This window comes from Primulina tabacum, chromosome 6 (genome assembly GCF_025594145.1).
Source record: "Primulina tabacum isolate GXHZ01 chromosome 6, ASM2559414v2, whole genome shotgun sequence".
Classification (NCBI taxonomy): domain Eukaryota; kingdom Viridiplantae; phylum Streptophyta; class Magnoliopsida; order Lamiales; family Gesneriaceae; genus Primulina; species Primulina tabacum.
The window spans coordinates 7,582,903-7,606,074 of NC_134555.1; the positions used below are offsets into that span (position 1 = coordinate 7,582,903).

The window sequence follows — 23,172 nt, forward strand, 5'->3', positions numbered from 1 at the left end:
TTCTTTAAAAATAATATCAGGGGATTCAATTATCTTAATAACTTATGAACACTTAAATTATTTATTTCCATCTTATAAAAGTTTTGAGTTTGGATTCTTAAACAACCCAAACTATTTCAATTAGTTATACCTAGAATCTTACTTTTTCACGAACATAGTATATACTTTATTGTATGGGGAAAAAAAGACGTAATTTTGCCCTCTCAGATCTTAAAATATTTACACCTTAAAATTTCATCTCCTCCGACATATTTTGACTCCCCTGTTGGACGCCGTTGTACAAACTAGAAATTAGCAATAGACACTTGAATTTCCATTTTTCATTTATTGAGTTTGAGTGCTGTAACCATCACTCTCCTGTGTTGGGAAAATGCTTTTAGTATCCAAAAGCAATCTCACCAAGCATCATGCATACAACATATTCTCCAAAACGTCTACACTCGAAATCGGTCTATAATTTATAATCTCTGATCAAAGATCAATTCGAAATACAATCAAATTACACCGATGTGATCAAAATCTATCAGCTGTCATAACAACTGGTTGAGTTTCAGACTGCTTGGTTGCAAGGTAAGGACCCCTTCTTATTGCTTTCTGTAGCTGCAAGAGTTTTTTGGTAACAGAAATCATTAATAAAACACAGATGGATCATGGCACAAACTACAACATTAACCAATGGATTCAATCAACGATATCACAAATCACACAAGTCACTGCCTATTGGTGTCAGGCATGAATCGCATAAAACAAAGTGTCTCTTTGTTTGGATTCACACAAGCGTGTGATATCTGGTGTTCCTATGTTATCTATAAGAATGTTTTGTTTTAAATGATGCTTCAGTTCCGTGTGTCATGTGTGTGGTAAATGATATACTTGTTCATCAAATAATTATCAAAATACTTTCAGTGACACGTGCCATTCATCAATATACGTAGAAAAAATATTGAAACACCGCAAGATATCCGAGTTCTGAAACCAATCATCTGTATAAGATGTTTCTTTTGCACTTGCACATTGGATTTAACACAACTCTCGTTGTTTGACAACGTTTGGAAATTATAAGCTGTGGTAGCTTCATTTTCAGAATTTATGGAATTAGATATGATGGACATAATTTCAAGTTAAAGGCAGGAAAGTCATGCCATATTAAATCGACATTTTCGAGCCATGATATGCAAAGGTACTGCAATGATAAACATTGAAATGTATCTCCACGGAGATGACATGATATCAAACCTTCCCAGCAGAGTCAGCGAAGGCTGGATCGCTTGATAGTGTACCAGATGACGAGAAGGCTTTGTATATTGCTTCACAACATCTATGTCTAGACTCCATTCCTGTAAATTCATTGCAAGTGTAGGACAAGTTACTAATTTATATCACTTGGGTAGAGAGTACTTAATTTATATCACTTGGGTAGAGAAGACTCTTTGTCATTATTATTATATTGAGACCATAAGCAGAATTTACAATAACAGATAATATGAGAAACCGAAACAGATATGCACCTATCTTTTTGGTTTCAGTATAAGCGTTGGCCAGTATGGAAATAATCTCCGATCGTGAGATAACTTCAACCAGACACCAGGGTCGAGCCACCAACCCAGCAATCAGTCTATAACCCTGTTTATCAAAAAATATCATCAACATAGACTCATTCCAAATACTTCCATTTACCCAGCGCATAAAAAAATAATTTTGACATTATATTTTGTCCAGCTAGAGGAAAACTCATCCTCCTTTAGCTTAAACACGTGATAACATGCCTACTCTCAATGCCTTTTTTCAGCCAATTTATGATGGTTACTCTTAGCTAGGGGTGTCAATTCGGGTGGGCTGGAAGGGTTTTGGTCGGATTGAGGCATGGGCATCACAAAAATTTTCTCGAACTCGAACTAACCCGAAAACTATGAACCTGAACCAACCCGGCTAGCCCGACCCACCTACCAACCCGAAATTTTTTTTTAGAAAATATAATATTTTTAAAAATATATATGATTTTTTTAATATGCAAGTATGCAAAAGTTATCATTTTATTATTTAATAAAATAATTAAATAAAAATTCAAAACACATAACAAATATTTTAATTTAAACAAATAATAACAAAATATTGCCTAAATATAAGATAATTATGTTTCGTACATTTAAATATTTAAATTTAAGAATAGAAGTTGTGTAAATTATTAATTACTTCATAAAAGAAGCAATTGTTAAAAAAAAAATTCACAAAATAAATATTACATGATAAAAATTAATGAGATCAATAACAATAAAAAAATGTCCAAGCATGTCAATAAATTGTTTCAAAAATCTCATTTATGAATAAATTCATAAATTTGAAAGTCGACTTGTAGAAAAATTTAAAGTATACTTAATATAACAAATAAATAATTGTTTAAAAAATCAATGTTTTACAAAACAAATATTATATGAAAAATATTTATGATATCGATATACAATTAAAATTGAAACATCATACAAATGTAGCTAAGATTTCTTAATTCAATAGAGGTATAACTGAAGCAATACAAGACCGTTTTTCTTATTCCTCAACCAATAATAATATACAGTCCAAATATATAGTTGATGTGATCCCATCAACTAAGGAAACAGAATAACTTAAAAAAACATAATAACAAACTACGGAAACAGAATAACCTAAATCAAATTTAAATCTAAATAATAAATAATATTCTTCTACACTCCCCCTCAAGCTAAGTTGTATATAGTATGCAAACCAAGCTTGGAATTTAATTCATTGAAAGCAGCTCTTGGAAGTGCTTTGGTGAGAATATCAGCAATCTGTTGTCGTGTTGGAACATAACTGAGTTGAACAATTCATTGTTCAACTTCTCTTATATGAAATGTCTATCGATCTCAATATTTTTAGTTCTGTCATGATGGACAAGATTCTTGGCCATACTGATGGTAGCTTGACTGTCACTAGACATCTTTACTTTGTCTTGTGTCTGAACCTTGAGCTCTTTTAACAGCCTTTGAAGCCACATTCCTTCACAAATTCTTAATGCCAAGACACGGTACTCTGATTCAGCACTACTGCGAGAAATAATAGCTTGCTTTTTGCTTCTCCGCGTCACAAGGTTACCCCAAACATATGAACAATAACCATTGATTGATCTTCTATCTGTTAGTTCTCCTGCCCAACTAGCATCAGTGTAGATTTCTACATCCCGATTTTTAGACTTTATGAATAGAAGACCGTGTCCTGGAGTCAGCTTCAGGTATTTCAAATTCGAATCACTACTTCCATATGATCCTCATTTGGATCATTCATGTGTTGACTGACTACACTGACAGAGTATGCAATGTCAGGTCCAGTATGAGATAGATAGATAGATGAGCTTACCAACTAGTCTCTGATACCTTCCTTTATCCACAAGGTTGTTGTCCCCACTCCTGATCATCTTCTTATTAAGATCCATGGGCGTGTCCACATATTTGCATCCAAGTAAACCTATTTCGCTTAACAAATCTAGTATATATTTTCTCTAGGATATGATAATTCCTTCTTTGGACCAAGCAACTTCCATTCCTAGAAAATACTTTATGTTCCCAAGGTCCTTGATTTCACACTCCGTGGCCATCGTATTTTTGAGACTGATAATTTCCTCTGAATCATCTCCTGTCAGTATGATATCATCAACATATACTATGAGAATGGCAATTTTCCCTCCTTGTTTGTTTTTTACGAACAATGTATGATCTGCCTGACACTGGTGATACTCCTTCTTAAGTTTACATACTAACCCTTCTTAAGTTTACATATTAATCTGCTGTTTGGCTTGGTTTCCATTCCTGGAGAGATAGTCATATAAACTTCTTCTTCTAAATCCCCATTCAGAAAGGCATTTTTTTACATCAAGTTGGTGAAGAAGCCAATCTAGATTCACTGCAACATAGAGTAAAACTCGAACTGTGTTGAGTTTGGCAACTGGAGCAAATGTCTTCAGGTGGTCAATCCCATATGACTGCGTGAAACCTTTGGCCACAAGTCTAGCCTTGAATCTTTCAACACTGCCATCTGCTTTGTATTTTACTGTGAATACCCACTCACAACCAACTGGGTTTTTGCCATGTGACAGCTCTACAAGAGTCCATGTATTGTTCATTTCTAAAGCCTGAAACTCCTCTTCAACTGCCTTCTTCCATGCTGGAATCCTTAGAGCTTACTGTACAGAATTAGGCACTTGCATGCTGTCAAGAGTTGAAATAAATGTTCTGTATGTAGACAGCAACTTCCCATAGGCTACATGCTTCTCAATAAGATTAGTACACCCTCTAACACCTTTCCGGTGGGTGATTGGCTGATCCAAATCATCAATCATATAAACATCATGGGCAGGAGAGTCTGGTGCTGATGATTGAGAATTCTGAGTTGGAATGATGTCCTGCTCGATGGGTTTTCTCCTTTTATAGACACGTAGTTCGGAGTTGTGAGTGTCGACTTGTGGTTGTTTTAAATCAAGTGGAGTAGTTTCAGTAGTAGGAGTAGCCAAGGTTGGAACTATTTCAGGCCTGGGTATGGACACAGAAGTGGACATTTGTTAGGCTGGTGCTGGAACTATTTCAGGCTCTAGAAGATACACAGGAGCGGGTATTTGTTGGGCTGGTATTTTAATGGTATCTAGGAAATGATCCGAATTCCGGGTTTCCCCCTGAAAGTCGGATTTGGAGAAGTAGGGTTGATGTTCAAAGAATGTTATGTTCATGGTGTTGTATACTCTTCGAGTGATTGGAGAGTAACACTTGTAACCTTTTTGGTTGGAGGAGTATCCAATAAATATACACTTTAGAGATCTTGGATCGAATTTAGTGCGATGATGTTCGTGAATGTGAACAAAAGACGAACATCCAAAAACTTCGAGTGGTAGATCCGAAGAAAATGACTAAATGTGAGGATAGGCATTGAGAAGTGTCTTACGGAGGGTTTGAAATTTTAAGACTCGGCTTGGCATCCTATTTATGAGGTAAGTTGCAGTAATAATGGCTTCTCCCATAAATACTTTAGGACATTTTTGAACATGATAGCACCGGCAACTTCGAGTAAGTCTATTTTTCCTTTCTACAACTCCATTTTGTTGTTGGGTATCCACACAAGAACTTATGTGAATGATACCATGTTTGGAAAAATAAGAACCAAGGATAGAGTTGAAGTAATCCTTAGCATTATCAGTGTTAAGAACTTTGATCTTGCTCTGGAATTGGGTGGATATCATGGAGTGAAAGGTTTGGAAGATTATGGATGTTTTTGATTTTTCCTTCATGAGAAAGGTCCAAGTAATTCTTGTGTGTTCATCTATGAATGTAACAAACCACCTAGCCCCATTAATATTCTTGATGCGTGCGGGTCCCCAGATATCACTATGAATTAAAGGGAGTGGAGATGAAGGTTTGTATTGTAAGCTCGGATAGATACTTCTTGTATGTTTGGCAAGTTGCCAAATTTCACGTTGGTAAACACTTGAACTTTTATTAATGAATAGATGGGGAAACAACTTTCCTATATAATCAAAGTTAGGATGACCAAGGCGAAAATGCCATAACATAACTTGGCTTTCAACAGACGCTAATTTAGAAAAAGGCAGAATTTGGGAAACACTTGACTGAATTTGATGTAGGACCAAGGCCCGGTGAGTGAACTTGTCTACTGAGGAGATTATTTCCTTTGAGCAAATACAGGCCATCATGCATCTCAGCACTGCCAATCACCTTCCCCGAATCCACTGCCTGAAAATCACAAAGATTGGAATAGGTCTTAGTCACACAGTTAAGATCCCGCGTAAATCGACTGATAGAAATCAAATTACAATTCAACTTTGGAACATAAAATAACAGAAGAAAGTTGAAGGTCCTTTGTCAACTGAATTGATCCTATTCCTGCCACAGGTGATAAAGAGCCATCAGCTATTCGGACTCCAGAATTATTCGTGCACGGCTGATAATTTTTTAAGAGGCTGGAGTCTCCAGTCATGTGATCTGAGGCCCCTGAGTCGATTATCCATGGCTGTAAGGATTTATTTTTGACAATATGAGCGTAGGACATGATACCTTGGTGTGCAAGAAGCACCGTGTGACTCGGCAGGTGCGTGGGATGGTTGTCCAGGGCTCGATGTTTGATTTAGCTTTTCTGCAATGCCTCTATTTGCTCTCTGGTGAAAGGACTATCCTCGGTACTAATCTATGTGGTAGTGGCATTATTTGTATGTGTTTCTCCCTCAACCCGAGTGTTGGATGGCTTCCAATCTACTGGTTTGCCATGTAATTTCCAGCATGTAGCCTTGACATGACCCAGTTTCTTGCAATGGTCACACCAGGCCGTTCCTTGCCAGACCTATTGGGCTGAGAGGAATTGTGGGTGAATAAAGCCGAGCCTTCCACTCAGGGTTTAATTTCTGTTAACATCGACATTTTCCTACTTTCCTCTCTACTAACTTCTGCAAAGACCTCTCTAAGGTTAGGAAAGGGCTTGATTCCCATGACTCTCCCCCTGACTTCATCTAGGTCCCTATTTAGGCCAAGGGGAAATCGAACTGTCATTTTCAGCTCAACTATCTTCTTTCACAATGTAGAATCATCAACACACTTCCAAGAACATACTTCGTAGAGGTCTAGTTGCAGCCAGCAGCGTGTGAGAGTATTATAGTATTGAGTAACGCTCATATCCCTTTGTTTAAGATCATACAGTCTCGTCTCAACCCCAAGTAGTTCAGAGGTATTTTCTCTGCTTGAGTATGTTACAAGTGCCGCTTCCAATATGTCCTTGGCTGTTTTGTGAAGTAAGAAACTGTCTCCAACTTCAATAGTCATGGAATTTATCAGCCAAGACATAACAAGGTGATCATCAATCTTCCAAGATCGGTGTTTGGGATCCGTAGTTTGCGGAGCCGCAGTTTCACCCGTGAGATGTCCATCTTTCCCTTTACTGCAAATATACATGAACACAGATTGTGACCATTGAGGATAATTCTAGCCATGGAGATTTTGGTTTGTAACAATATCAGAGAAGTCAGGGATGGAGGAGATTGGGGAATTGACTTCGGAAGAAGTGACTTCCGAGGAAGATGTATTTGATGTCATGCCGTAGTTGGTGCCGTATATAGTCATGAGTATGGCTGGACGAATAAGGATGAAGAAGGGATGAGGACTGCCGGACGAATAAGAGTGAAAAGAGACGGCTAGGGACGGCTTCTGCCGGACAAATAAGAGAGAAAAGAGCCGGCTAGGGTACCCAGATCGGCTCGGATACCATGAAGCAATACAGACTGTTTTTCTTATTCCTCAACCAATAACAATATACAGTCCAAATATATAACTGATATGATCCCATCAACTAAGGAATCAGAACAATAAACTAAAGAAACAGAATAACAAACAAAAGAAACAGAATAACCTAAATCAAATTTAAATATAATCAAATCTAAATAATAAATTATATTCTTCTACAATAACTAGACCATATATAACATAAAGGCTGCAGACAAACCAGAAATCAATTGATTGTGAAGGGATGTCATTTTATTTATGTCCTCTAAAGTACAAAAACAAGAAAAATATGCAACACATGTTCAACAAATTCAAGGTGGTTTCTTTTTTTGCATAAAATAAAGAAACAAAGAATGGTAATACCAAACAATCGGTCATGATCAGGTTCAAAAAAGGAAGAGATAATTATTTTTTTGGGAAAAAAAATATAAAGGCAACAGGTTCACAACAGACACAAGGTAAAGAGACTAAAAATCTGGTTTTAGCTTCTACTGTTCCATAGCCAATATACAGAAACAAGAAAAATATGTAACACATATGTTCAACAAATTTCAAGGTGGTTTCTTGTTTTTCATAACATAAAGAACAAAGAACGGTAATACCAAACAATCGGTCATGATCGGGCTCAAAAAAGAGGAAGATAATTATTTTTTGGGAAAAAAATTGAAGGCACCAGGTTCACAACACACAAGATAAAGAGACTAAAAGTCTGGTTTCAGCTTCTACTGTTTCATAGCCAATAGTATTAAGTACAAGGAGACTGACCATGGCAACATGGTGCCTGAGAAATGAGAGATGTGGAAAAGTTCATTATTAGAACAAACGAAGTTTTTCCCAACGGAGTTTATCCTTTAATAAACTTCATGCTTACTTCATTAACTAGGATACTTTTAGAATTAGACATATTGAATCACTGGAAATTAAATAGAGTTTCAATTCGGAAAGATGCTCTTTAAAGAATAGAAGTTTGATAGTCATGCAAATGCTTTCTCACCGCTGTACGAATTTCAGAATCCTGTTGAAGAATTGATAGGAGTAGTCCCTGCAACAAATATCACCATCATATCGAGTACAGGATGCAGAAAAGAGAACATTCAGGATAACCAAGAAAACATTCAAAATAAGACTCAAGATGCGTCGTTGGCAGTATATAAACATGTTCATTCAAAGTAGTACAAATGTAACTTAAAGAATAAGTTCATCACGGATTCGCTGGCTATGGAGTACAAACAATGATATTGGAGTATACTGAAGAATTCATATATTTTATTTCATTCTTTGTTCTCTCCAGCATATCAATATGTATTTTCTGATCCCACCAAATAACTATAACACAGTAAACAAATAAGATAAAAGCCAAACCTATCACAGTGAAGCAATAACAAAGGGAAAGTTAAATGGTGTGAATTAACAACCAAAAGGAGGTCAAGAAGAATCAACTTACTGACGGAGTCAGTTTAGCTGTGTTGGATGCTTTTTCATAAATTAAACGTTTAAGATTTTCCTCCGCAGTGTTATTTAGCACAATATTGCTTCCCGCGCGTGTTTCACCAGCAATGTTTCCAAGAGCATGCAAGGCAGCCTGTGCCCATAAAAGAACCAGTCTCAGTCAAAAAAGGTGATACTGTGAATTGATATACCAACATAAAACATTTCTATTCCTATACGGTCCTACACACTCCCATAAAAAGATCACAAAATATAAAAGATACACATCTACATCTACGATGCTTGAACTTTCCATCCTTGCAATAATTTTATTTTTGTGTTATTTCTTCTTCCCACTTCCAGAAAGGGGCAAAAGTTTGCCAGAAATGGTGAACAAGTCCCAGAAAGCTTCTATAAAATCCTTTATTCTAGATTTTATTGTGATGAATGGTAGGAGTGGGTCCTCATGTGCATGTGTACCCATTTCAAACAAACAATCAGGGGAGAGGTACTGCAAACTGGTGTTAACAAAACAAGTACTAAGTTCGCTTACTGATATTTTTACCAAAAAAACCATGAAGCAGTGGGGCAAATCTGCTCACCAACTGTTTACCATGATGCTGACGGTCAAAAGCAGCATCTACAACATGTCTGGCAGCAGGAGGTGAAGTTAACAGAAGTAATGTTGCTCCATGAAATGCTGCATCATGATTACGTATAATGAGATAGTTATCATATATTCCAGGAAGGGCTTAAAGTCAATACAAGCAAAGAAAATTATTTTCTCTTTAATCTATTTACTTATTGTTGGAGATTATTATATACTAAATATATTATGATTATGTTTGATAGTATTATTCCTTTGTTGGCTTAGTCAGTATAGGAAAGAATATTAGAAGGATTTGCGCATATCAATTAGGGATTTCTTAATTAAGAGTTTTCCCTTAATTAGTCAGTCTTGTGTATGGCAGAATGTGTATATATTAAGCAAGAAAAATTCTTTCCACTCTTGTTTCATGGTATCAGAGACACGGTGCCTCGTTCTTCTTTCATTTTCTTGTAAAACAGCCAACAAAAATGGACTCCGAGGAATCTTCTACTGTCGTAAACCAAGTCCCTCAAGCACCTAAATCAAAATCCACCCCAACACCTTCATTTAACAGCCGCTCTCGGCAAATCACGCAGCACAAATTAAATGGACTGAATTGTCGAGAATTGTTTCAGTCCGTTATTCTTGTCATCAAAGGGAGAGGTGAATTGGGTACTTGACAGGAGCAATACAGCCCCTTCGACAACAGCGGCTGATTATAGCACTTGGGAGGCAGAAAAATTGATCATCATGGCTTGGCTCATAAATTCTATGGAGCCAAGTATTGGACGGACATATTCATTCTACCGGACAGCAATGGAAGATTTGGGATGCAGTCCAAGAAATTTATTCCGATCTTGAAAACACATCTCAATCCTTTGACATTTGGTCAAAAATTCGCAACACCAAACAAGGAAGACTTAACCGAAATGTGGCAGTAAATGTATCTCTTTTACGACATTGGATGGGCATGCCCTACTGATGCAGAAAAATACAAAAAGATGCTTGAAACAGAGCGCACACTTGATTTTTTGCATGAGCTGAATCCGGAGTTGGATGAAGTGCGTGGTGGAAGCCTGCTCGGTGTGAAGCCCTTCCCTACTTTTCGTGAATCCTTTGCTGAAGTAAAACGGGAAGAAAGCAGGAAGCAAGGGATGATGAATCATTCCAGCCAATATCCACATCCCTTGGAAACACAAGGCTATGCTCCCGTGACAAATAAACCAGACGAAGGACGAGGATTCGGCAACCTGACAAGATTCGGTGTGATTATTGTAACAAACCAAATCACACTCATGAAACCTATTTGGGACATACATTGCAAATCCCCTGATTGGAAACCTAGGAAACAACACTGACAACCAAGATCGGCCCATGTGGCTGAATCAAATTCAAGCACTACTGCTAGTCTTGAAGAATGCTACGGCAATTTCCCAGCGAAAGTAAGATTTCCGCAGAAGATGATGGTCAGAGCTCTAAGAGTCACAAAGCAGCCATGGCACAAACAGGTACAGTAAGTCACACTTTTCTGTCAACATCACAGCAACCCTATTGTTTGATTTTCGATACAAGGGCATCAGACCATATGATTGGGTCTATGGTGGTATTTGAAAATTACACCAAACGCAAGACAAGATCAACGTGTGTGTCGCTTATTGAAAAACATCAAATGTCACGGGACAGGGCACGGTTTTCCTACCAAATATGATACTGAAATCAATCTTTTTGGGCCTAAATTGACGTATAATTTGCTGTCAGTTAGTAGGTTAACAGATATATGAACGGTGTTGTGACATTTTTCCCCTTTCATTGTGAATTTCTGGATCATTCTTTGGGGAAGATGATTGGGCATTGCTGAAGAAAGATGGTATGTACTACCTTTCGAGAGTCAAGGGTCCCAATTGCATCAAATTCTGAAATTTTGTTACGCCATCAACGTTTAGGACATCCAAGTTTTTCTTATATGCAGATTTTGTATCCAAATCTTTTTTTCAATAAAGAAAAACTTTCGTTTCAGTGCGAGCGTTGTGTCCATGCCAAACAATCTAGAGTAAATTACCCACCTCATATATACAAAACCCTCTAGACCTTTCCAGTTGGTTCACAATGACATTTGGGGTCCGTCTCGAACAATCAATTTGAATAAAACTCAGAGTTTATCACTTTCATTTATGACCATACCAGGGTTTGTTAGGTGAATTTGACAAAAGATAAATAGAGGCATTTTATTAGTTTAAACAATTCCACAAACTTGTCCTCAATGATTTTTCAGTGCACAATCCAAATTCTTCGAACAGATAACAGTCGGGAATATTTTTCAAATGAATTATGTCAATATTTAGGGGATCATGGGATACATCATCAAAGTTCTTGTGTCGACATACCTAAGAAAAATGGGACTGTTGAGAGAAAAAATCGTCATTTATTGGAAGTAGCTTCATCAATGATGTTCACGAGCTCTACGTCGCATGATCTATCTCCTCACAAGCCACAAGATGTTTTAGATGTCTCCTTTCTACCCAAGAATTCTACCTTGTTGAACCAGAAAATGATCATGCATCTACACCACCGGCACACTCGCATACAAGACCCGTCCCTACTCTTATTCCCGTTCAAAGTACCTAAAGTCCACATCACAATCCAAGGGGGTCTTATGGAACCTCTTCACACCTATTGTCGAAGGCCAGAAGCTTCTCGGCAAGATCAATCATTACCAAGGATCAGATCCTGATGTTAAAAATGACTTGGAGCTACCAATTGCAATACGGAAAAAGGTAAGACTTAAGAGTATGTAATAAACATCCTATATCAAATTTTCTAACAATAAAAAGTTTTCTTCTGCTTTTAAAGCCATTACAACAAAAATCGATGGCATTAAAATTCCAAGAGATAACATGAGGCTCTTAAGGAACCAAAGTGGAAGGATGCTGTGTAGGAAGAAATGCGGGCACTGCTTGAAATGGAACATGGGGGTGGTTGACTTACCAAAGGATAAGAAAGTGGCAGGAAGCAAATGGGTTTTCACAGTGGAGTACATGGCAGATGGAGAAGTAGAAAGGTATAAGGCTCGTTTAATGGCTCAAGGTTTCACAGACGTAAAGGATAGATTACAAAGAAACATTTGCTCTGGTGGCAAAACTCAACTCTATCCGAGACCTCTTATCTCTAGCAACTAATCTAGATTGGGAGCTACACCAGCTAGATGTGAAGAATGCTTTTTTTAATGGAAAACTTGATGAGGAAGTGTATATGAAGATTCCACTAGGGTTTGAGTTAGAGCAAGAACGGGATAAAGTCTGTAGATGATATCATAATTACAGAAGATGTTATTTTCAGATTCAGAAGCTTAAGGGGAAGTTGAAGGAAAAATTTCACGTTAAAGATTTAGGATCCCTGAATTATTTCGTCATAGAAGTTGCAAGAAGTCAAGAAGGTATTGTCATTCTCAAAGGAAATACATCCTTGAGCTACCGAAGAAACCAGGAAGTTAGGCTGCAAACCAGCAGGTATTTTGCTTGAAAGAAAGTGGAAGAGCAAGATCAAAGATGATGAGCCTCTTATGGACATAGGAAGATACCAACGACTGGTTGGTAGGTTGATTTATTTATCTCTTACACAACCAGACATTGCGTATGCTGTGAGTGCGGTGAGGCAATACACACGTTCACCTACTCAGAGACATCTCATTTTGAGATACTTAGAAGGAACTCCTGGAAGAGGATTGTTGTTCCAAAAGAATGAAAAACAAAGTATTGAAGGATATGTCATTGCTGATTCGGCAGGAGGTGAAGATTGCAAATCGACTTTTGAATATTGCGCCAAGTTGTGGGGCAACTTGGTCAGATGTAAGAGTAAGAAACAGGCAGTTGTGGCAAGGAGCCAAGGAGTAGTGCTGAAGTAGAGTTCCGGACTATTGCTCGAATAGTATGTTAGGTTATATGGCTTGAGCAAGACTTGCAAATTCCTATTCACAAACCCACCAAGTTGCATAGTGACAACAAATATGTCATTAGCATTGTTAAAAATCCAGTTCAACATGATCAAATGAAACATGTGAGGATTGATCGAAGTTTCATCAAGAATGAAATTGAGGAAGCAGGCATCAATTTATGCTACATCCCTACTCTTGAACAAGAAGCAGACATCCTCACAAAAGGTCTCGCTATACCAAGTCATGAAGGTCTAATTAGCAAGCTTGGAATGAAAAATATTTATTCCTAAACTCGAGGGGGACTGTTGGAGATTACTGAAGATATACTAAATAAATTGTGATTATGTTTGATTGTATTATTCCTTAGTTGGATTAGTTAGTATAGGAAATAATATTAGCAGTATTTGTGCATATCAATTAGGGATTTCTTACAGTTTTTCCTTAATTAGTTACTCCTGTATATGATAGAATGTACATATCTTGTATGAAGGTAGATGAATAATTAAGCGAGAAAATTTCTTTCAACTTTTGTTTCACTTGTTTAAAAGGTTTAATAGAGCAAAACAGAAGTTTTTAGAGAAAGAAAATGTATGGATATCACTCGATCAATATAGAGATGATAAAGCACATCAATGAAAAAGTAGTGAGTTTGGGGAAGCAAAAGAAGTGCATACATAGGAAAAATGCATAAAACATGGAATAAATATGACTAGATGACAAAGAAGAATGTGGAAAAGGTAAAAAGGTACAAGTTGTCGATTTTTACAACAGATATAATATAGATGCATACTCACATGATCCAATTTGACCCAATGCTTCAAGGGCACATTCACATGCATCTGAATCTTGGTTTTCCAGGAACTCAAACTTTCCGTCAATAGCTGAAAGAACACTTGTAAAACCTGTATTCAAGAGAACATTAGCAAGCATGAATTTTTCTTCATTTGTCCCAAATCATTTTCTGATGGATGCAATTGTTTGAAATGAAAATACATAATCTTGGCCAGTAAAAATTACTAATATTCTCTGTAAAACCCTAGAGCGTAAGACAGGAAAAACAGAATGTTGCAGCTAACACAATTGTTCAAGAGATAAAGTTCGCTGTTGCACTTGACTCATGCCATCAAGTTTGTTTATGTTTGGAGGAGTAATAATAAACTACAGGATCTTCTTTCCTCATGTTTTCCACATACAGTGCTTCAAAAAAAGCACGTTGATACGGCAGAGATAGTGTTTAAATGACAATAACAATTTTAGCCTTCAAACGCTATAGCAAAGAACAACCATTGCAGGCTTCATTTTGAGCATGGAACAACAAACTGCTAAATGACACATATTGATAAAATATCAAACATGCCGATATACTACATAAATTTAGGCACTAAATAAAATAGAAAAAAACACATTAAGCCTACTGGAGTCATCAATGAATTCAAAGGCATTTTCCTTGGACAAAAGCCTTCCCGCTATCACCATTGCCCGTGATCTTAAGATCATTTCTGCAGCTTCACTGCTAAGTAAAGATCAAAATTTAACTGAATAAGGCATGAAAAAACGGAAGAAACAAATACAAAAAGAGAATAGAAATTTTCCAAGAACCTGATAATAGAACATAGCAGTTGAAAGAGGCTGGTTCTTGACACAAACTCTGCACTATGCTGAACTTCCGCCAACTTCATTATCAAGAAAAGATAACATTCATTAAGATTATAGTATTTATGCCTTCTACTAAACAATAAAGACCTATAAAATATTTCTGCCTCAAATAGAGAGATTCAGAGAAATAGTCTATGAAAGATTATGACCAAGGATAAGCAACCTTTGGATAACAACTTTCACCACCTTGTCCACGCCTTCACCCTTTTCCAGTTAAAAATGTTGCAACTTTAGCAGTCCAGGAATTTTCTCAATTAATAAATAAGAAATGAACTAGCTTCCATACTTGAAATAAACAGGTCTAGTTCAACAAATTTTGAAAAGATATGACAAAATTCAGCTAAAAGAAAACAAAATGCGGGTATTGTGCTAACAACTAGCAAATGCTCTCCAGTGAATGCTCAGCATTAACATATACATTCTGTTAAGACCATATTTTCTTGGCCATTTCTGTTATGGTACACCGCGGTTGCTAAGGGATTATCTTGTTATTATGATTAGATAGCCTTTCAAGCTGGCTCAGTTATTTCATATATATTCAAAATTATCAAACTTGAGCGGAACTTGAATATGTTCGAATATATTTTCAGGTCAAATTCGATCCCTAATTAATTTGTTCGATAGATCATGAGCCGCTCGTGAACTTTAACAATTATTAACTTTTATAAATATTTTCAAAATGAACGAAAGAATAACCTCGGGCTAGTTTGAACTTCTGCTTGAGAGAGCTTGATAATTAAGTTCAAACCAAATGAATTGAGCTCCAATTCAAATCCTTAGTCTAGCAAAACTTGAGCCCAAAATAGTTCATTTTTCAAGCTTTCAGCCGATGCACCGAAAAAAAAATTTGAGCTCGATCTCGATGAAAAAATAACTAGCATTCAACTCAATTAGGTTCTTTTGCACTCCTAATTATGATCTTTTCTAATTACACCCAACTGCATAACAAAGAGGAATTTGTGATGTCATGTTCAATATAAAACCAGCAAACAAGATAAACATAGATGACTATTAGATTTCATGGTGAAGTAATGCGTGGTGCAAAATAAACAAGATTAAAAACAAACCTCAGATAGAAGTTCCAGCACACTCAAAATAACTAGACTATCATTGGTATTTCTCACTTCTGCCTCCAATAGATTTAGAAGATTTGATTTTGAGATTTCTGATGCCACTGAGCTTGAAATAGAGAAGAGACTCACTATCAAGGCTAAAAGCCGAACTCTTACCTTGACCATTTAAAAAAATAAGAAAGAATAAATGAACTTGAATTGAACTAATGCCAGATTACCCATGAAAGTAATAAGCATAAAGTATAGTCAGGTTAACAACATTCTTTCAGGTACGAAATGACAAATAATAAATGTTCACAAAACTACTTGGTGTGCTTTAAATTGCAAATCCCATATCAACCAACCATTAACGACTAAAATTTGCTTGAATTTTATTCGGCAAAAAAATTACCAAACCTATTTGGCTATTTTGCACCAAAAATCAAATTGAATTAAAAGAAACAGCAAATCAGACATGCACAAGCCACGATGAAGATATCTTTCCCATACTTGATTTATTTGGTCTCTAGTCATTTATTCAAATGAGTTGATACAAAGCAGATATCACTAAAAATTAGTAATCAATTTATTTAGAACCAGATTCTATAATTAAATTGATTGGATCAATTCACATGAAAACATAGTAGTAAGACTAAAAGCATAATTTTTCTCTTATTTGTCATGTGTATATACACACATGCACATACATATATACTAAATATGTACTAATGAAATTAAAGATGAGATACTTTTGGGAACAGAAGTAACATTCATTGCACAAATTACAAGTGATGTTTATCGAGAATTTACCAATGGTGAACACTTTTGAGCCAAATTTTCAAGATGTGTAGCTTCATTAGTACTTGTCGGAAAGACAATCCCCTTTAGAAAACATTATGCAATAATCAGTACAATGTCATTAAATTATTCAAGAGAAAAGTAGGAAAATCAATGATAATAATATCTCATCCGGCACATACAATTCCTTCAGGATAGCTGGCTAAAGTTTTAATTGCATTGGCTGATGCAGCAGCCACTTGATCATCTCTATAAGAAAACAAGGAGTCTGATAAACTGTGTTTAATATGACAAAAAGAAAGTCTTGTAGAGCATATTCCAGATACACATAATTGCATAAACCACGCTTGACCAATATACTGCACAAACCATATGGCAACTTGATATTTTTGAAGAAGCAAGATTGCTAACCACAACATTTAGTGCAGGGTACAGGATTTGGCACAGTAACACAAAATCAAGGACAGTTTTCCAATATATTGAGGTAATGGGTAAATTGATTTGGGTTCATATACATACTATGATGTTTTTGCATCCAATTAGCAATGCCATCACAAGCATATATATACTTTTGGTAATTAGTCATTATGCAATTTTCATCTCCACAAGAAAAAAGATAGGGGTTCCAGCGGTCAAAGCAATGTTGAACACACATGTACTTCATTTTGTACCAAAACATTGAAGGAAGTAGGAGATCTAAAGAGAGTTTATCTGTAAGATGCATTGAATAGCAAAATTATACAATCAATCGCAGGCAAAATTGAGGACATTTATCAATCTTGGAATGGCATCAGAATAATGGGACAGTTAAGTAACGATAATTCTTTAGGCCTTCTCACGTGTATAATTTCTTTAGGCCTTCTCACGTGTAAAATCATTGATTATGAAGAAAATATAGAAAAAAATGTGATCAATCAAACATTTCCTCCGATTTTTTTGTAATTAGTAACTTAAATCAAGAAAATTTTATGTACGTAGACGAGTCATAAAATCGTATAGAAGCCTAAAATCTAGACTACCACCATGGTCACTGTGAGATTTGAAAGCTGTATCAGTTTCTTAACCATCTAATTTAACTAAATTTTCACAGAGCAGTAATGAGCAATGTTAGTTAATTTTTTTTAGATTGGTAAATACTATTGATTGTGTAATTGATGTTAATACCACAAAGTTGTATTTATCGAGATTAACAAAACATAAAACTAATCTATTAATAATAAATAGCTTGGCTTCACAGCATATCAAATTGAGTGTTCCTTTTAAGACAAGTGGAGTATATCTTAGACCACTTTGAACTTTTTCTTTTAGAAGCTCAAGAATATAGTCTAACAGAAGGAGTTGTGGTTAAGCTTTAAGCATGCGCCACACAAACTTGACAAATGACCTATAATCATAAAAGAATAATAGGTAGCAAAAAACCATGATCATCAGCAGAACAGCTTTCATGTAGAACAGCTAACAACAGAACATAAAAATCATGGATTCCGTTCCTAACAAACTTCGGAAAATTATACCAAGAAGTGACACTTTCTTTTCTCACAGAAGCACTTACTGGTTAGCATCCCATAAAAGAGATAAAATCTTGTTAAAAACACCGAGCAGACAGGTATTAATTTTAGCTAAATATAATCCTTGTTTTGCAAGAACATATTAATGACAACAGTAAAAATGCAAGGTTTACCCATCAACCAGGCAACTTAGCAGGAGTGGATAAACACCATACTGACGAATTAGTTGAACGGAAATCCTCCCATCAGAACTCTCTGATAATAAACAAGATATCTGAAACATTGATGGATGTGTTTTATTAGAATGATTGCATTTAATAATTCAAAATGGAAATGAGAGTAGGCGTACAAGATTTGCACGATTAGAATTTCCTAAAACATCTGAAAAACTAGGCCAGACACATACCGTTACGCAGGCCAGATGTCTCACATTTTGAGAATCCGCTCCAAGGCCAACTAAAACAACGGGCTGAATTATTAAAAAAAATATATATAAGAACTCAAATAGAAAGGAAACAAATATGATATCCTATGCAGATAGATTTTGACCGCTAGGTAAAAGTGGAATTATAACTATTCACAATAAAGAGAAAAATAATTCGTATCTTATTCTGAAGATGAAGGCCACATAACAAACCTTACTCCTAAGTCATATGTACACTTCACACTAGACAGTGAACGAAATTCTAATAATCCATGAAACATTACTTTGACAAATTGCATGCTTCAAGATTGCTAGCATACCATAAAATGAGGGATAAGAGATGCTCCATGTTTAGTTTTGAAAATCCTTTCCAAACAAGGGACCACAGCATTTTCCAGTCCAGGATAATCCGCACTAGTTTGCAGAGCACTGTCAAAAAATTTCAGATTCAAATTAACAGACACAAAAAGAGTTAAACTCGTGAACCAAATTCTATTACATTGAAACGCAATAAACATAAACATTTGGCTTATCTCAATATCTGACCACTAATCCCAAAGTGTAGAGCCCATAGAAAGTAAGCCCATAAACCAAACTAGTAATGACACAAACATATTGAACTATGAAAGCAAATTGCATCTGCGGCATTTGAACTTGGGATCTCATGCTTTGATACTATGTTACAACTTACAATACAGAGTACTCAATAGCAATTGCACCCAACAGTAGTTTTACATTTTTAGAATTACAGAATATATGAAAATTCAAAATTACCTAATAACGGCAGGGAGAGGGAATCGAGCGAGAAATTCCTGAGCTGAACTGTCGGAGAGGGAACCTGAAAAGGTTAATTGCATTAAATATGCATACAACCTGCGTGTATACACAGAATACACACAAATTCTACACACACATATATATAATATGCATAGAGAGGTGTGAGTTAACCAGGGCGGTGGGCGACGTCGGAAGCGGCTTCGAGCAGCAGAGCGGGATCAACGGAATATTCTTCCTCCATTACTTGTCGCCAAAGTCTACAGGGCACAACGGTGGAGGAAGCAGACCAGTCTAGGCTATTATTCCTGAAGCTTTCCGGAAATGACTCGTTATTACTTTTTATCGGTTAATTGATACTTGTGCATCAACGTTAGCTTTGTGTGTTTTTATAATATTTTTAATAATTTATTTGATTAATATTTAAATAAGTATTAAAATATAATTATAAAAAAATTAAAAAATAATTTCAATAAGAATTGAACATATAACTTAAGTTTCAAAAATCAATGACTCTATCCACTGAACTATATAATGTACATTAAAGTTGTAATATTTTATTAATATATGTAAGATCATAATAACAAAGTTAGTTACTCTATCTTAAACTTAATAGAATAAAAAAGAAGTATAGAATTATAGATTATATATGTGTGTGCGCGTGTAAAATTATATTTTAACCTAAATTTATACTTGATATCCGTGTCACGTGTGTACTAAATATTGTTTATATATATATATATATATATATATAGTTGAAAGTGAATTTATATAATAAAGTTTTTATATTTCGGCTGATAGTTTCAATTTGGTGTAATTAATTTGACATATTTAAACTTTTATAAATACGAATTTTCTTGCAAAAACTTTAATAATATATACTTAGAGGAGTGTATTCAATTTTAGAAATTTAATTACTTTCATTGATTTTTATAGAGTTTAAAAGTCTAGAGATATTGAACATAGATTTTTATAAACTCTATAAAAGTCTAGTGGTATTCAAATTAGATTTTTCTAAAGTCTTAAAAAGTTTAGAGGTATTCTCAAAAAAATAATCTGTTTCAATTTTTGTATTTTCTCAAACCAATGATTCAACAATTCAAAAATCAATTACATAAATTTAGATAATAACTTTTACATAAATTATAATATTTATGTCTGAGTAATTTTTTTCTCCGTCTAATTTTGTATTTGAACTTTTATTTTATCATGTTTTTGCCATAAGAATACGAGTAGTGTAGTGGAGGGATATTCGGGGAAAAAAGTGATTGGTATGATTCAGAGAGCAATTATTATGTATGGATGCTAACACCTAAATAATTTTTTGAAAAAAAAAACTCTTAAATCAATAACACGGACATATTTTATAAATATTAGTAATCTGCACACGTTATGTGCTTATCAATTAGTAGTAAGTCTTGATATTTTGTGTAAAAAATTACAGAATATATTAAATTAAAATTATTTGGAATGGATTTTATAAGCTATTTTAAATTTATATCAATTAGAAATTTGTAATGACGATGATTTGTTACACAACTGACTGGTTGGAGAGGAGAAACATTGAAGATGCATTACATAATTTTCCAAGAGCACATGAGAGGATTATGTCCATGATTTAAACAAATTGACAGATGTTTTATCGAGAAATAACGAGCTTAAGGTGCCATAAATTATTTTTTTTGTTCTATATTTGCTACTTATTTAAAATTTTTGTAATTTTCCAAGGTTATATTTGTTATCCATTGGTTACTTGATTCTACAAATACGGTTCGATAGGTAAATTTTTTTTAATGGATTGTGGATATGCAAATCGACGTCAATTCTTGGCTCTTTTTAATGGTGTTCGTTATCATCTCCAAGAATTCACTAGCCAAGGTCGTTACCCTGAAGATGCAAAAGAGTTTTTCAATCTTCGTCATTCTTCTTTGAGAAATATCATTGAGAGAATATTTGGTATATTTAAATCGCGGTTCAAAATATTCAAAACTGGTCCTCTATTTCCATATACAACACAGGCGGAGCTTGTATTGGCTTTTGCCGGATTGCACAATTTTCTTCTAAAGAAATGTCGATCTGATGAATTTCTAGTTGAACTAGAGAATGAAATTCCACAACCTTTATCAAAACAAGTTTACGAAGATAACAATTTTGATTAAATATTTGACACTCGAGAACAACAACGAGCAAATGCAAATGCATGGAGGGATGCTGTAGCAAATCGAATGTGGACTGACACATTGATCATATAAATTTTTATATATGTTTTATTGATTAATTATTTATGCATATTGAATAGAAAAGGATTGAAATTTTGATTTTTTTCATATATTAAACATATTTATTTTTTAAATAATTAAATTTATTTATATTATAAAATTTATTTCAAAATGCAGATGTTATTTATGTAAAATAATTACTAAGTCAAAGAAATTTAAAAAAATATTTAATTATAAAAGTACAAAAATTGTACCATTAATAAAAAAATTTGCAAATGTACAAAAATATTGCAAAAAGTCTAAAAAAGCCCATGAAATTATGTTTACAAATATATGATATTCTATAAAAGTCGATAAAAATCTAATAAATCCACGAAAATCTATCATTTAAAAAAAGTCATTGAAAGTCATTAAATCTCATATTTGAATATACCCCACTTAGTGATCATTTGAACGCATACATGAAATATTATTTGTATTAATTTTTTTTTAATTTAGTGTTTTTTTATACTAATATTTTATATCAGGAATGATATAATTATTTAAAAGTTCAAAATTTTTTATAAAGTTTAAATAAAAATATTTTAGTAGCTTTAAAACTTTTGGAAAGTGGATATTATAATGATAAGATAATATATAAATTTATTAAAAATTATTTTTATAATATTAAAAAATAATATTTTTAGCGTAAACAATAATTTTTTCATTAGTCGTGTCCAATAAAAACTTTTATTTCACAAAATTGACTTGTAAGACCACCTCATAAAATTTTTGTGCTTATTATATTAATAGCAAACTAAGCATGGGTTGCCGTATGAAACTTAATAAACAATCTTACGATTAATATGTGTATTATTTTGTTTTCAAAAAAAAAAAATTAAAATCTTCTTAATATATGTTATAAATATTAGTTTTTACAAAATAAAAATAAATTATTGTTATTAATTTATCATAACCATATAAGACAATCAATAATAAAACATTACTATTATTATGATTATAAATTTAAGCATAAATACAATCAACCACAATATCACTTGTTAGATAAAATTGATTTGAACAATTTTCTTTATTAATTCAAATTTAATTATTAAAATTATTGAAAGTGAGTATATAACATTTGGTCCACGCACCGTTAATACAAACAAAAGCCTCAAATAAAAATAATATCAAACATGTTATAATCGAAAATAACAGTTTAGAGAGAGGTGAATTAACTGTCATGCAAACTATGTCAAATAATAATAAGCTAAAGACGTTATTCCAATCAGACTGAGTAATTTGAGCTACTAGAAACATGTTCTAAGTGCGGAAACTGCTCAGATTACTCGGTGAATATGATATAAAACACAACAGCTCGATTTACTTTAGTTAACTTATCAGCACACAGATAGACTTAGCAGCTCAAGTAAATAGTAGTAAATAAAGAGATAAGAAATTGTTTATGGAGGTTCGAAGGATAAGCTTCAACGTCTCACATTATTTTGTTTCCAGAATGATTCTACTA

The 23,172-nt window shown here is 34.3% G+C and overlaps 1 protein-coding gene across 2 annotated transcripts; it reads right to left on the reverse strand.

Annotated features, from left to right (window-relative positions):
* Positions 1-298: 298 nt before the first annotated feature.
* LOC142549076 (uncharacterized) lies at positions 299-19,794 on the reverse strand. 2 transcript variants are annotated; one of them, XM_075657829.1, is made up of 17 exons: positions 19,621-19,794; positions 19,447-19,510; positions 18,993-19,101; positions 18,655-18,717; positions 18,422-18,522; positions 16,923-16,989; positions 16,753-16,824; positions 15,958-16,119; positions 14,834-14,907; positions 14,650-14,744; positions 14,029-14,136; positions 9,317-9,414; positions 8,731-8,868; positions 8,281-8,328; positions 1,509-1,623; positions 1,237-1,337; positions 299-600 (listed from the first exon to the last, which is right to left on the reverse strand). In XM_075657829.1, the coding sequence occupies exons 1-17, from the start codon at positions 19,688-19,690 to the stop codon at positions 514-516; spliced, it is 1,572 nt and encodes a 523-aa protein (XP_075513944.1). In that variant the 5' UTR covers positions 19,691-19,794; the 3' UTR covers positions 299-513. The 2 variants fall into 2 exon arrangements, with proteins under 2 accessions (XP_075513944.1, XP_075513943.1); XM_075657828.1 differs by having other exon boundaries at positions 14,650-14,747.
* Between the last annotated feature and the right edge of the window lie 3,378 nt (positions 19,795-23,172).